The sequence below is a fragment of the Symsagittifera roscoffensis genome, chromosome 9 (assembly GCF_963678635.1).
Source record: "Symsagittifera roscoffensis chromosome 9, txSymRosc1.1, whole genome shotgun sequence".
Taxonomy (NCBI): domain Eukaryota; kingdom Metazoa; phylum Xenacoelomorpha; order Acoela; family Convolutidae; genus Symsagittifera; species Symsagittifera roscoffensis.
Genome location: NC_087070.1, coordinates 29,246,934 through 29,262,942, shown reverse-complemented (window position 1 = coordinate 29,262,942; position 16,009 = coordinate 29,246,934). Strand labels below are relative to the sequence as shown.

Here is a 16,009-nt window from a genome sequence, read left to right as displayed (position 1 = left end):
TCATATTATCTGGTACGCTTTTTAATTGGCTGAAATATGAACAGATTTTACTCTAATCAAAAAATCTGTAATTTGTGAATTTACCAAGTATATTTATTTTTTTTTCGATTTGACTATTTCGATTGGTCAATTTGTATTGCTTAGCTTAGGGCAAATTACTTTTTATGCTGTGTGTTTCAGGAGGGATATGTCGAAAAAAAAACTAAGTAGCTCAAAAATTTTTTTTGACAACAGTTTTGTTTTCGGCTGATAGGGGGTTCAGTTAGGTTTAGTCGCCCTATTTGTGCTCGGCGAATGGTTAACAATGCTTTTTGAAGGTTGCTTATGAACATCATTCGGTTCAACTGTCTGAATTATTCGTACGTTGTACAGTGCTGATTTAAATTATCCGGACAAAACGAACAAAACTTGAATTTTCAAACGCGTTTTTCTCAAATTGGGTTAAGATTAGACAAAAAGTGAAGAAAACAAAAATTGCTTAGAATTTCACCAGAATTAATATGGTGCCATTTTTTCTCCGAAATTCTCAACAAAAAATTTACCCCAAAAATGGATCATTTTGGCTTTTTTCAATTAATCAAGAATTACGCTGAAACTATTTTGTTAATTGATAAGAAAATTATATCACAGGAAGGCTCTTACGCAGCTCAACAAAGTTTAAGAAGGGTTAAATCTCCAAAAATTTGCGCAAATTGTTTAAAATTTATTTTTAAACATAGATTCTGAGCTTTATATAGTAAAAATCACATTTATTGACTATCAAGTAAAACTTTTTTCATTTAAACTGGTTTTTGAAGATTTAAACCTTCATAAACTTTGTTGAACTGCGTAAGAGGCTTTCTGTGATATAATTTTCATATCAATTAACAAAGTAGTTTCAGCGTAATTCTTGATTAATTGAACAAAGCCAAAATGACCCATTTTTGGGTTAAAATTTTTGTTGAGAATTTCGGAGAAAAAATAGCACCATATTAATTCTGGTGAAATTCTGAGCAATTTTTGTCCTCTTCACTTTTTGTCTAATCTTAACCCAATTTAAGAAAAACGCGTTTGAAAATTCAAGTTTTGTTCGTTTTGTCCGGATAATTTAAATCAGCACTGTAGTTAATGTTTTTTTTTTCTACCTCAAGTAATTTTTTTAAACTTGATCTAAAAGAATTCGACATCTGTCTCTTCCTATTCGCGGTCTTCTAATGCAATGTTTTTGCTCTGTCGCAATCGTTGGGAAGCTCCGCTTTGCCTCTGTGTGTTTTTATTATTAAACTCGCGAGAGCAAGTGTCTTATTTAAAATTCGAAGAGCTTTTAGGTCATTTATTTTTCTTCGAAATTCTAAATCTTATGATTCTTTTCCAACTATCTGATGGCAATAGTTATCTTTTGTTTTTTTTCAATATCAGTGGTTTGCAAATACTTGTGAGTTGGGTTTTTGTTTTTTTTAGCGAAAAAATGAAATAGTTTTCATTTTTCGACTACTTTGCATCTGGTTAATTTTTCTTCTAGTTTGTTTGGGCTTATTTTCCAGTGTTTTAGCATCCATTTTCTGATTGTATATAAAGTTTTATTTTAACTGATTTGAGTTAATGCACCAACAAACTTTTTGAAATGTTGAAAGGTCACTCAAAACGTGAATGAGTTCCAGTTTCATAAATGAATCAATGTTTCTTAAATTCCAGCGGGATGAAAAAAATTCTGACCAATTTTTTTTGAAAGGGACATCTTTACGGAACAAAGTACCAGTCATAAACATTAATTGAGTCTGTAAATGTTTAAACTTGATGTTATTTGTTGGAAAACGAAAAATAAAAAATGTTGAAAAAAATTTTTCAATCATTTTTTCCGGTATCCTTGTTCTTTTTTACACTTGCGAAGTAATGTGTAGTAGTACGATCATTATTTTTTTCCAACCGAAGTTGTAAATAAAAGTGCTACTTTTGGTGGCATTTTTGAATCAGCAGGCTGCGGTAGGAGTATAATGTCATATGTGCTGCGACTTTTGATTAGTAAAAAGTTAACAGTTGATGCATTTTTAATTCATCAAATGAAATGAAAAAAGCTAATTGTTTCAAATAGCATTCAAACAATGATAAAAAGCTCGATTTCAGAAATTTTGTATCTCGCAACTCAATGTATTTCGCAATTTGTTTTGATAGAGCTGCTTTCTTCTTTCACTTGATAGAGCTGCTATTTGGTCGTGTTCTCGCAAGTGTTTACGAAGCGCTGCTTCGCCTCTGTGTCAACTGTCTGTTGGCTATGTTATTCCATAATATTATTTTCTAGTCATTAGTTTTTATATAACGGTATGTTCGATGTGTTTTCAAATATATACAGAATAACGAGTCAGGTTAGCAAGCGTTATCAAGTCGGAATATAGACTTTTATTGCCTTAACAATTTGAATCTTTTCTAGTCACTTGAATCTTTTCATAGCTTTATTGATAATTTCAAGTTTGTTAGCTTCTACAGCACGTATAGTTTTGAGGTAACAACTACGCCTGGAACGGCTTAAGGCCTTGGTTCGAACCGTTCAGGACCTGTTTTTTTTTCTAATAGAAAACACTGTTTCAAAAAAGTTTTAGCCTATAGTCTGGCTGCTGACCCGACTTCTCTTGTTCAGTAAGCAGTTTTCATTGTTATTGGAAGCGTTTTTGATTCATTTTAGTAGTTTGTCAAATTAACAACTCTGATGTTGCTTAATTGCTTCCTAGAGTAATGAAGTAATGAACATGGTGAGTACTCTTATATAGGTCTTGGTGTTTTTTTGCCTCTTGACTGTAAAGACAAACTGTAAAGGCCGCGAAAAATTGGTCGACTTCTAATTTCGAAAATTAAATTAGGTTATCAGATTTCCCAGCAGAATTAAAAATTTACCTATTGATCTATGTTTCGCGAATTGGGTTAATTTTATCAAAAATGCATAAATCAAAAATTATTCTCGAAGTTCTGATTTTTCTTGAATTTCTCTTTAACAAGTTTTTTTTCTGTTTCTTTGCGTTCTTTATTCTTTTCCAACTCAGTTGGCTATGTTTTAGTCATTTTAGGTCCAAGCTTTCTTCGGCTTTAAACTGTTTTGGCTTTTGTTTTATCGGCTCAGCGACCTAATTTTGCGTCTCTTGAAAAGAAAAATAAACTTTTAAAATCCTATTGTTTGTTTTGGAGGGGAAGGGCCTGAAAAGATGGAATTTCAGAAACTTTTCAGGCAACATTTTTTTGTTTTCGTTCATCGGGTGTATACACGGTTTTTTTTCAGCGTAGTTGCCGCTCGATAAATAGTTTCAAATTCTGTTTTAACAGCGGCCATTTTGTTGCTAGACGTTTTCACTCAAATTGAACAAATTCGAGACAAAATGAAAATATTTTAAGTATTGTTATTTTTTCAATCTTTTTTCGACATAGCAGTCTTTCGTTATGTTCTGTCTGCTAGCTTGCATTGTTATGTTATTCAATCACGTTTTTGCGTGGTCAGCAGGTAGGTGGCTAATCTTCTATTAAAGTATCCCATTTTTTGCGGCAACATGCCAATGAACAAACTGAGCGATGATGTTTAGATGGATGAATCGGATAAGCGGAAGGGGTTATTCCATCCTTCTAATGTGATGCAGCTGGTATCGTCCAACCCAGATGTATCTGATTTCGAAATTCCATCTGAATCACTCAGTTTCGACAGTTCAGGAAGCTTTATTGGGAGAGGCGGCTTCGGACAAGTCTACGCGGGCTACCTAGGCAATGAAAAAGTTGCAGTAAAAATACCGAGTCCCAATTTGACACAGAGCTACAACGAGAAAAGCTTAGAAAAGAAGCTGAAAAAAGAGGCATACATTCAACATCATCTCAGTCATGAGAACATAGTAAAGTTGTTGAAGATCTCGCTAGACAATCCCGAGAAAAGGTGCCTGGTTTTGGAGTTCTGTGCTGGGGGACCTCTAACTCCAGTTATTTACCATAAAGCTATACCTCCTAATGTTTTGATTGAGTGGGCTTTGCAAATAGCCAGAGGCATGCAGTATCTGCACCACAAAGCACCGATTCCCATTTTGCACAAGGACTTGAAAAGTGGAAATATTCTGTTCTCTCAGCCAGTAGATGTGGACGGAGTGTTTGATTATGAGAATAAGACCCTGAAGATCACTGATTTTGGTCTGGCCAAGCCGATTGAATTCCAGGGACAGAGTCAGAATAACTGCCAAGGTGGAGGCACTGTCGAGTGGATGTCTCCGGAGGTCATCAAGAGGTAAAAGTCAATTCGAATTTTTCAATAGCAGTCTGTAAAAAATAAAACTGAATAATCCAATTGCATTTCAATCGAATCGCATAAGAGTAATTTGGAACACTGCTAGTGATAGTATATGAACTTTTGATGTTACCATCCATAGATTGTTCGTCTTGAGATTTTAGTTCCACAAAAAATTTTGACTAACTAACTTTAACAAGGGTAGCCGGTTGCTAGACAAATAGCTCAGAAAGTTACGACCATAATTTTAAAAATTTGAAAAAAAAAACGTTTTCTTTCTTTTCTTCAAATTGTGTGCTTTTCATCACATTACGAACTCGTTTTTTGTTCGTGGTGTGATGAGAGGATCTGTACGAAAATCTTGAATTTCGAAACTTATGGTAAAATAGGTAAATTTGAAAAGGATTTTTCTCATACATTAAATGAAAAATTAAAAAATCATTTTTTTCTCAAGTTTGTAGATTTTCCCAAAACTTTTTTTTTTCCTAAAAAGGCGCTAAAAAATTTCGAAAAATAATTTTACTGTATTAGAATTAAGTTTTCATGGCTTAACTTGAATTGTAAGACTTCTATTATTAGCTGCTCATAAGTCTCTTATATTCGCTTTCTTTGCTCGAAATCAGATAAAATATCAAAATTTTCAAATCCGTTTTCTCGAAACAGATATTTTTTTTTGATTTTTTTTAACCTTCGAATCAAAATTGAAAGGGATTTAAAATAATGTATCACTCGGCCTGCTCTGATTATCTTTTGTGGTACCTTATTTCGCGTGGAAAACAAAAAAAACTAAAACACCCGAAGACAAAAAAAAATCTTTTTTTTTCTAAAGAGTCTATGAACGTAGTTCAGACTCGTATAATAGGTAGCGATGATTTTTTTTGTTTTTTTTAGGAAAAGTCTTAAAATTTATTCAGGCGCAAATTCATTTTTTAGTGGTTTGACTTTTGATTTCTTTTTAAGTTCAGTTCATTTCAGTTCTTTTGTTGAAAGAACAGCAAAAGTGTGAAGGTCACAAAAAAAACGTGATCGACATCTAGTTTCGAAAGTCGAATTTAATTTTCAGATTTCCCAGTTTTTCTCCAATTGGGTCAATTTTATTGAAAAAGTGCCACTCATAAATTGTTCTAGAAAATCAAAGAGGTTCAATGGCATCTATTTTTTCTTTGAAAATCGATAGTTGATATTTTTTCAAAAAACAAGTCGGTGTTTTTTTTCTGTTTTGCGTTCATTATTTTTTTCCAACTGTCCATCCACGTTGCCACAGACGGTCCCACCTTGAGGAGGCGGATGACACTGGTACGCCTCCAACCGTGACCGAAGCGGGAATCGAACCCACGGCCTGTGTATTAGATAAATTAATGTTTGTTTTCAATGGTCAAAACAAATAAATTGCTGTGTGAAAAACGTTTTATTTGTTTTTACGCTTGAGATTAGCAAGCTTTATTAAACTGGAATATATCAACAGCTAATTTAACAGAATCTTTTGAGTCATGTGATAGCTTGCTTTATTAATGAAGTTAATTTTCATGAAAATGTGGGTCCAGTAGTGTGGTGGCAAAGAGCGGAGTTATGTCGTGAAGAATTAAACGTTCAAATCCGAGACCAAGCCAGTTTTAAGAGTCGATGAACGTAGTTAAGACTCTCATATAGGTCGCGGTTGTTTTTTTTGTTTCTTTTTACAGGAAGATTCTTAAAATTTATTCAGGCACAAATGTACTTTTGGCGCAATTTGACTTCTGATTTCTTTACCCTTCCGATAAGCAATGGTGTTGCAATCGGGTACTAGACTTTTTTCCGTAATTAATTTTGTTCACAGGACTCATCTGGACTCCTGGTGGTACCTTAGTTCATAATGATTTCAAATTACTTAGTGTCTCCTGCACTCTTAGACTGGAGGTAACGAATACGACTGGGACGGTAATAATCCTGGGTTTGAATCTGATTAGGTTTTGTATTGTTTTCAAACGTTAAATATTCCGGTTCAAGAAAATTTCGGCCCATTATTTGTCTGCTTATGTTTTTTCGGTTTATTTGCGTTTTTTTTGCTGCAAACATTTTTCATTGTAGGTGCTTCAAGTGTTTGTAGCATTTTAAAAGTCCGTCGGAATCTTATTTTTTACATAGGTCGATATGTGAAAGTTTCATTTTTGTTTGTCTTTTTTATCGGCTTAATAAGTTCCGATTTAGTTTATATCGACCTAGCGGACTCCTATTGCGTCGTTTGGGGATCGAAAAAAGTTTTGTGCGTGCGTGTGTTCTGGGGGGAGGACATAATTTTTTTATTAGCTCAGAATTTTTTGAATTGCTTTTTCGGCGTCACACGTTTCTGCTCAGATATTTTGGCCTTTGTTACCGCTTGCTTATTTCAATTCAAATTCAATCGATATACGGCCCATCTAGAGTAGAGGTAACCCATTGTGGTTCGAATCCAGCCAGAACTTGTTTTTTTTAACTAGATTTTTTGTTTTTTCGGGCTATCGTCTATCTGTTTAATTTTTTTTTGGCTTAGTTCCCGCCATGCTTAAGACGACAGAGCTTGGGAGTTCGATTTGAGTCGAGACCTGTTTTTTTTGCAAATCGAAAATTTTCGGCTAGTTAAGATTGTTTTCGATCTGCCTATTCTTGTCGGTTTAGTTCCGCTGAAATGGTTTGTTTTGAAAATTTGCAGGCCTTTTTTAGGATGTTTTGGGCTTTTGTTTCAAATTTTTGACAAACACGATTTTTTGAAGTTTTTTTTCGTTTGATTTTAGTCATGTCATTCATATTTGTATCGCAAGTGGTGCGAATCTCAGCTTCGCCTCTGAGTTAAAATTGTGTCTGTACCTCTATATGTTGACTAGGTCGCTCTACTCGCACGCAAGTGACAGCTGGAGCTTCGGGGTGGTGTTTTGGGAGATGATGATTGGTCAGGCGCCCTACAGGAACCTGCCCTACCACACTGTACTGTACAAGATAGGGGAGCATAACCTCACACTGCCTATTCCCACCCACATGGAGGGGGGGTTCGTCGCCAACATCATGAGGGGCTGCTGGGACGTATCGGTCAGCTCCAGGTTGTCGTTTAACCAGATCGTAGAAGAGCTGCTGTCTGTTCTGGATCAGTATAGCCAGGTAAACAAACAATTCGGAATTCTATTATATATTTAAATGCGGGATTCGCTATCTCGCCATGTTAAAGTTTTTCAACTTATTATTTTTGCATGTTTAACGAAAGATTTTTTTCGTGTTTAAGCTATATCTTATATTGCAATGGTTAAGATTTTTTTTCGATTTTCCAGTTTTTCACCAAGTTTTAAATTAACAACCCATTATTGGGATACTGTCAGGCTTCTCCAGGTGCTGTGGTTTTTGCCTCCAATTATGAATACCCAAATACTTCTAATTTATGAGATACGACGATTTTTGGGAGCTATTCAAAAAAAATTTCAGAAAAATTAAGTTAAAAAAGTTCACAAAATGTGATAATCTCAACCCTGTAGCTGGGTGCTGTCAGGGAAATCTCGGGATTACGAATCTTGCCTCCAAATATGACTGCTCAAATTCTTGTAGTTTTCAAGATATGATGTTTTTTTTGGATTTTTTAAAAATTTCTAGAAAACTCAGTTGTGAACAAAATCAAAAGATTAGAAAATCCCAACCCTGTAGTTGGGTGCTGCCAGAGTACTCTCATGGACTGCGAATCTTGCCTACAAATTTTACTGCTCAAATCCTTGTAGTTTTCGAGATATGACGTTTTTTCTGATTTTTTCAAAACATTCAGAAAATTTAATTTAATTTTCAAAATTTAAACTCCAACCCTTTAGTTGGGGGCTATTAGAGTACTCTCTGGAGTTGCAACTTTTGGCTCCAAATATGACTGCTCAACTCTCGGTAGTTTTCCAGGTGTGAAATTTTTTGTGATTTTTTCAAACAAGTTTCAGAAAACTTAAATTTGTTTTTTTTTCTTCAAAAGTTGAAATTCCGAACCCTGTAGTTGAAGTTTCTCGGAGAACTCTCAGGATATGCAAATCTTGCGTCCAAATGCGACTGCTCAATGGCTTTGAGTTTCCGAGACGGGACTTTTCTTAATCCATTATAAAACTTAGCTAAAAAAAATTCTAAAAATTTTTTATGGTTTTTCAAAATATGAACTAAAAAAACTAATAAAAAAAATTTACACAATTTGTGATTACCAACCCTGTAATTGGATGCTGTCAGGGTACACTCAAAGGATGCAGATGTTATTTCCAATAAATGCAGTTTTTATGAGTTGTTGAAAATTCGAAGCACCGGAGGTGCGTTAGGCGCTAGTAATTGTGAACCAACGATTTGAGTTAACTTGTAAAACTTCCACTAGTTGTAGCCATTATTTTGAGCCGTAGTATCAGTAAGAGTTTTTGAGTATTCTCTTCTTGTGATTTCTGAAGGCCTTATTTTTATGTCGCCACAAGTTCGTCTAGGCTCACAGAAAACAATTTATCAGTCACACTTACTCGTGTGATATCGATTTTCTGCGCATGCGTTCATACAAGTGTGTTGCTATGACTCCAGGTCGAGTTCATGTCTGGCGATCAATTCGTGCAATTCAGAGAGGAGAACTGGTACTCTGAGATCAACTACGACTACATTACGACAACTGATTACGGCGGAGGCAACTCGATATCGCAACACTTGGTCGAACAGCTAATACAGGCGCACAAAGACAAACGAGAGATTCAGTTGCGATTAGCAGAGAAAGAACTGAAGGAAGCTTTGAATCTGCAGGGATCTAAGCCAGAAAGTAAGAAGGCACCCAAAAACAGGTTGAAGTCAGGGAAGCCAGGGAAGCCAGAACCAGAAATAAGCTTCCCCCGAGGGCTTGTGCATGAGGTCAGTGTAATAGACGAGTCATTGCAGTTTCCCAAATTCACGCACAACAGCTCAGAAATCTTGAGTCAAGATTCTTTCAGCTCCTCCATTTTCCATAGCAGTAAAGCTGGTGTGCTCAGTTCTCCGAGGCTAGATTTTGCGCAAGGGTACGGGACGTGGAATGGACGATCTAGCAGGTCAAGACCACGAATACCTTATTTAAATGCCAGACCATTTCACGACTCATGTGATCAAATGAGCGCGAACGATGCCAACGATATTTCGAGCAAAAGCTATGACTTCACTATGAGTAAGAATGGGAAGATCTCGCAGAGCGAAGGCAATATCCTCTCAATCGGCAGTGGGAATATAAACAGTGGTGCAAATAAAAGCGACAGTAATGAGTCGCAAATGTCAGTGAGTGATTCTCTTCAGCAAACCAGGAAATCCAGAAGTTTCAAGAGCAAAATCTGGAGACGCATATCAACATTTGCAAAACGAAAGCCGGATCGAAATAGTACATCTTCGAACACTAGTGGAACATGCAGCAACCTGGGAGTGGTTATTTCAGGCCCAACCAACAGCTTCAAGAAACAGCCAATATCTGACAAGGAATACCCTGTGGACATATATAAATATAGCGAATTAACAAAAGAGAGCACGCCTCAGAAGATCATTAAGATATCAGACCAGGTATCCTCCGGAGGACTCAGCAGACCCACAAATCTGGATCTGGCTGCACACAACCGATCACCCAACTCCCAACAGGGTAAATCTATTAAGCCAAGCCAAGTTATGCTGCACGAAAATATAAGTTCGTTGTGTAATTCCTCATTTGTTGAAGACGAATCAAATCCACGTGAAAGTTATGCGAGATTTAGATGCCGCATAATATTCAGCATCGTGATTCAGCATGTTTGCAAGAATCGTGATTTTTTCTCTGATTCTATATTTATTGATTTCTACTTTTTTAGAACGTATCTTTCAAATCGTATTTCTGGGTCGATGCACGCAGTGAAGGCTCTTATATCGGTTGCGATATTTTTTTCAGGAAAAGTCTTAAATCTGTTCACGCTCAAATTTGATTTTCCTTTTGCGGTTTGATTTTCTTTTTTGTTTTTACACTAGCCAGCATTAGTCTACTAGTACGAATCTTCTTTTTATCTAACCTCGCAGATAAAAATGTTCATTTAAAATGCTCACTTATTTGGTGGCTTTTTTGCTTTTATAATCACTATTTGTATCATGAATAATTGCATAGCCTCTGTTCTCAGCTTTTTGTGGCTATTGTTTGTGATTAAGAGCAATGAAAGTAGTGAGTACTCTTATAAAAGTCTTGCTGATTTTTTTTTCAGGAAAGTCTTAAAATTGGTTTAAGCTCTATTTTGCTTTTTCGCGGTTTGACTTTTGATTTTTTCTCAGTCTCAATAGTTTATTCGATATTTTAAAAAATTCAGACAAAACAAGCTACAGGCTAAAAATGTCAGATTCTGATTAAGATGCGTTGAAGAACTGATCATCTTGTATAAAACTTCACAATTTTTTGTTTTTGAAGCTGTGCGGAAGTGAAGCTTTTTTGGCATGAAACAGGAAAGAAAAACTGCTTTAACTATCAAATAATACGTGAAATCGTTTCTCGGCAGTGAATGTTCGAATGGAATATTTGAGTGTGAAAGACTTGCGATCCCCGATTTTAGCTTGAACAAATTTTAAGACTGCCTGAAAAAAAAACAGTGAAAAAATCATCTTGATCTATATTGGAGTCTGAACTACGTGACTAATGAATTAACTCTTTAATGAATTTTGTGCATAGCAAACTACACTATCGAACAAAACGTGACAGACTTCTATTTTCGAAAAAGGATTTTTAATGATTACCCTTGTGATAAACAAGATTATTGCAATCGGTTACTAGACTTTTTTCCCGTAAATAACTTCAGGCACAGGAGATCTTCACTTCTAGAGGTTCTTCATTTCTACAGAATCTTCTAACGTGCTCAATTTCTTGAAAATTCATGGTTTCCGTCATAGTTTCTGTCCGTTCATTTCTCGTTTTTTTTTAAACCCCATTTTTTGTTTATAGTAGGTCTTAAATTGGTTTACTTTTTTCGGTTTTTTTTCTACATAATCAAACAGTTTCAGTTTATGTTACATTGACAGAGTCGACTTATTTTGCGTAATTTCGAGGGCAAAATTTATCCGTTTGGGATGGGTTTTTAAAACTTTTTAGTTAAATGATATTTTTATGACAACAATTTTGTTTTCGGCTGAACACATTTCGACCCAAAGTTTGTTGCCGCTCGGTAATTGCTTTCCAATTTTATGGGCTGTTCATGAAATTCATCTGATACAAATTTGAAGGTTTTGTAGCAGTAATTTTTCCACTTAAGTATTTTTTTTTTCAACATAATTTTTCTGATTTTTTTATTTTGTTCTTTTTTCATTCCCTAAATTGTATCGCAATGTGTTTTTTGCATCACAAGTGTTGCGAAGCTCCGCTCCGCTTCTATGTTAGATTTCCCAGCGAAATAAAGAAAATATGCTGATTGATCCAGTTTTCTGAATTTGGGTGTGTTTTATCAAAAACTGTCAATCCTAAATTGTTTAGTTTTTTAAAAAGTTCATCTTTTGTTGTCGTTGAAATTAAAGTTTGTTTTCTATTAAAATTCATCTATTGTTTTCTTTGAAATTCGAATGTTCTTAAAACTATTCATCTACAGGGAAAAGACCATCATACGAGCTGTTCAGCTCTTCACGGATAACCGCTGTTGTGCCCCTGGTTAAGATCTACATGCAATTTTTGGGATATTTTTCTGGGCTGGGTAATGTTGCCTCACCCTCAAGCAACGAGCGCGAATCACGATGGGTCTCGATTATCCGAATTTTCGATTGAGAGGCAGAGATAATTTTCAAAAAGTACGTCAGTTTTTTTCTGTTACTTGCGTTCATTGACTCTTTTCAAACTGTCTGTTGGCTATTATTTGTGATGAAGCCCCTACTTAAGGCGGAATTTGTCAGAATGTTTTTCCTTAAGCATAAAAGTGTATCCTTTTATGCTCTTTTGTTATCCTTGAAGTTTTGTCACCGTATAAATTTCCCAAAAAAGATCGAATATGACCCAGATCTAGCACAGGGTGGTATTTTTCCTTGGCAATGTTTTTTGTATCGCAAGTGGTGCTACAATATACTTAGCATCTGTATCAAACTAAAAAAGCGTTTTTTTCTTGATTTGAATTAAATTGTTTTGATTTTCTTGTGGACGGTCTTAATTATCATGACTTTTGATTTACCTATGGTGTCTCAGTCTCACAAGTTGGGTCATCATTATTTTTATCACATTTCCAGCGAATAAAAAAAATTGTGCTTATTAATCCAGTTTTCTCAAGTTGGGTTAGTTGTATCAAATTGTCAATCGTAATATGTCCATTTTATTTCTTTGAAGCTCGAGATAAGTGAGATTTTTGTCGAAAAATAAGTCAGTATGTTTTTCTGGTTACTTGCGTTCATTGACACTTTTAACTGTCTGTTGACTATGTTTTTTTTTGTGTGAATTGGTGAGAAATAATCAAACAATTGATGTTTCACGCTATTATTATTTTTCAATAAAGTTGCGGTTATGACATTATTGAGTAGTTTTGTTTTCTGTTGGATCATATGTAGGTAACTTGTCCTCATACGGCGAAGATTTTGATTGCGATGATGCCAGGAGTGGCGGAGGAGGAGGTTTTGGAGACAGTCGACTTTTCTCGCCCACCTATCGAATTCCGACTGGGTCTCACCATTCTCAGCACCAGCCATCCCACTTCAATTACATAACTCAGCAGAACGGTGAAATACGAGTGTCGAACCACTCTCACCAGCATAGCAATCGTTACTCTCCGATTATTCCCGGGAAGAACCACCCGTCCCGTAGAACACCTCTGCAGCATCAACCGCCAATGTCGCCGCATCAAGGTAGCAACAGCCGAGTCATCACGCCTAATAATAACAGCTCTTTCTTGTTCAAAGCGGAAGCTGCTGCAGCTAATAACCAGTACCACCTTGCAAAAAGTCCGTCTGTGTCGCCTTTGCTAGTACATCAACACAACACGCACACGAACCCAAGGCACTACATCCCAAACCCAGTATTTTCATCCTCGGAACCAACGAAACCGGATTTGCTAAATGATTCAAATACAGACGATGACTCATCGTCTTCGCACAACTACTTGTCGTCAGGATTTCTCGCCCAACACTACCCCAATTTGAACCAATCCTCGTTTCTCGGTTCAGGTGACGAGATGGACTGCCAGTCGTCAGACGATGACCCGAAGAGATCAGACACGATTACTACTTCGAAGCAAGAGGACACGCAAAAAACGGTCAGCTCGCGGTCTTCGTCGTCCAGTCCACCTCCGCCGAGACCGGAACCTCCGCAAGTGATCAGCAGTGCTTAACTCGAACCCAGTTTAATAGATTATACACCTATCAAATAACATTGATGTTTTATGTACACTATCTTCATATAGATTTGGCTCTTGCTTCGAGCTCCGTATTAAGAGTAATGAACGTAATGATTTCGCAGATTTCCCCGTGAAATAAAAGTTTTACCGATTGATCCAGTTTTCTCAAATTGGGTCAATTTTAACGAAAAAGTCTATATCATAAATTGTTCTACAAATTCAAAGAGCTTAAAGGCCATCTATTTTTTTCGAAATTTATTACTCTTTTCCAACTGTCAGTTGGCTATGTTTTGGCACTACTTGCTTCACTATGTGAATGCTGAACCTGAAATCATTATAGATGTCGAATTACCAGCGCATTTCTCTACTTAGATTAGAAGATATTTGTTGTTCTTTTTCATTCATAAATTTCACAATACCCGTAAATTTCGCTTAAAAAGTCACGACGTATCTCAAAAAAGCCAGCAAGAATGGAAAGACTTGAACTCTTAAAGGAAAGACTTGTAACAAACTGCACGCTATACTGGCAACTACTGCAGTCTTCTCAATGAAACTTTTTCTTGTTATGCATAACTTTTGAGTACGTCCTCGTTTTTGAGCGATAGCAAAAAGGTTGCAATTTTTCTTTTTCTATACCATTACAAATAGAATATCTTTTCAGTTTAGATAGCTGATTCTGTATGTTTTCTTAATCCGTGTCTTTCTGTCTTTGTATTTCTTGCTAATTTCCTTCGCTCTTTAATTTTCCAGTCCATGGTAGTTTTATTTTATTACATAGAGATTTGAAGAGTTCAGTTCAAAATTGATGGATATATAAATCGATAAATATATGCTGTATTTTACAATTTTCAAAATCAGGTTAATCTCATTTCTACTAAATTCGAGTTTATTTGTGTATATTTCTCTATTGTATGTCAGACATAATTCGATGTTTCACCTTAATGTAGCAATCTGCTATTTTGTCGAATATTAAATAGTTTGGACAATTTTATTTAGTAGATTGTACATATCAGTTTTCTTTTGAATGAGTGGAAACAAGAAAATAATTTTGGTCTTGCTGTTACCGCATTTTTAATTAAACTGAGAACTGAGTCGGCTTGGAACAGATGCATATTTCTTGTGAAATTTGATCCAATGCGAGAAAATAAGGTTCAATTTTTTTCTGCATAAATGCTCAGCTGTCGATATATTTTAGGACCATTTTTGAAGCCACTTGTATTATCACATAGTTTTGATTAAGAAATTAAACTGGATGTTCGTGGAACTTTTGTCGAGAACTTCAAATCGTCTCAGTTTTCGTAACTTTTGGAGCTGAAAATAAAAATTAGGTGTTGCCAAATCCAGAAGCCGACATTTTAACTCCTCCGGAAGATTATTTTTTTCTCTGATAAAACAAAGATTGATGTTACAGCTTCCTTCTTTGAAATGAGCTAATTTAGTTTTAGTTTGAGATTTCCCAGCGGAATAAAAAGTTACTTATTGATCCAGTTTTCTGTGTTATTTTATCAATAAAATTTCATTCAAACATATATTTCATTACACAAGCCAAGCGTAGTGTATTGTTACGCATTTTTTTTCTTCTAATCTAAGTCGCAAATAAAACAGTTCATTCGGTTTAAGCGTAAAAATATTAATGGCACATGTTGCTGCTTTATTTTGGCTAGTCTTAGGGCCTGTTTGGAAAAAACATGCTTTCTAAAAATATATGAGATTTGTTGTTTTTCGTTTTTTTACCGCTACGCTTTGGAAGATTTTTTTGCACTTTTTGCTGAAAACAACTTCTCCGATTTTCGAAAAAATGAGACCAATGGAAAAATCGGCTGCTCTTCGATGTGCATGCATATTTCGCCGGTCTCTTTTCACTTCACGTTCTACGCCTTCAAATCTACAGTTTCAAATCGGAGATTAAGAGTTTAACGAAAAAAAATATATGTGCATCTTACTTGCGCAAGCGGCTATGCCATGCGTTCTAAAAAACATGGCCTTATAAAATGTCCAATTTTGAAATTTCGCCCGTTCTTTTCAAAAACTAACCTGCTGTTTTTGAGGTTGGTAGTTAATTCAAACTAACATGGTACTGAGCTTTTTCCTGAGTAATCTGTTTTATCCTGTTTTTTTTTGTAGAAAAATTTGATATGGACTAAGGAAAAATTCCTTTTTAAGTAGCTATCGTTTTTCTTCAAGAAATTTCGTCACTATTCGCGAAAACTACCAGCTAAATCTGATATTAAGGGTTCAATCTAAAAAATCAGGGTGCGGAAATCTTCAATCTAAAAATCAGGGTGTTGAAAGCACAGCTATTTCCCTGCTTTTTGTAGAGAAAGTTTTATGGATTTAGGGAAAGTGAAATTTTTGACTTTTTGAGCAATTTTATGAATCTTCGTTTTTTTTTTCGAGAACTACCTCGCCAAATCTGAGATGAGGACTTCAATTGAAAGAGCGAGAAGTGTTTTTCTCCTTTATCCCCTCTTTAAGCAGAGAAACTCTAGGGTTTAATTTAAAGTCGCTTTTT

The 16,009-nt window shown here is 35.5% G+C and overlaps 2 protein-coding genes across 2 annotated transcripts; both read left to right on the top strand.

The window, feature by feature from the left end:
* Positions 1 to 3,545: 3,545 nt before the first annotated feature.
* Positions 3,546 to 9,358, top strand: LOC134854807 (mitogen-activated protein kinase kinase kinase 10-like; the record flags this gene model as incomplete). The annotated part of the gene is made up of 3 exons (XM_063871162.1): positions 3,546 to 4,228; positions 7,069 to 7,339; positions 8,759 to 9,358. Coding segments are annotated over exons 1-3 (1,554 nt in total), but the record flags the coding sequence as incomplete, so codon positions are not given.
* LOC134854196 (uncharacterized protein DDB_G0283357-like) lies at positions 9,337 to 14,585 on the top strand. The gene is made up of 2 exons (XM_063870352.1): positions 9,337 to 9,824; positions 12,716 to 14,585. Exons 1-2 carry the CDS (start codon positions 9,362 to 9,364, stop codon positions 13,489 to 13,491), a joined length of 1,239 nt encoding a protein of 412 aa, XP_063726422.1. The 5' UTR covers positions 9,337 to 9,361; the 3' UTR covers positions 13,492 to 14,585.
* The last annotated feature ends 1,424 nt before the right edge of the window (positions 14,586 to 16,009 follow it).

What these genes read in the sequence shown, in the direction of transcription:
- LOC134854196 (XM_063870352.1), top strand. Translation starts at nt 9,362, where the DNA reads ATGAGTAAGAATGGGAAGATCTCGCAGAGCGAAGGCAATATCCTCTCA. An exon ending in ATCACCCAACTCCCAACAGG is followed by an intron (nt 9,825 to 12,715) that starts GTAAATCTATTA and finishes GATCATATGTAG; the next exon opens with GTAACTTGTCCTCATACGGC.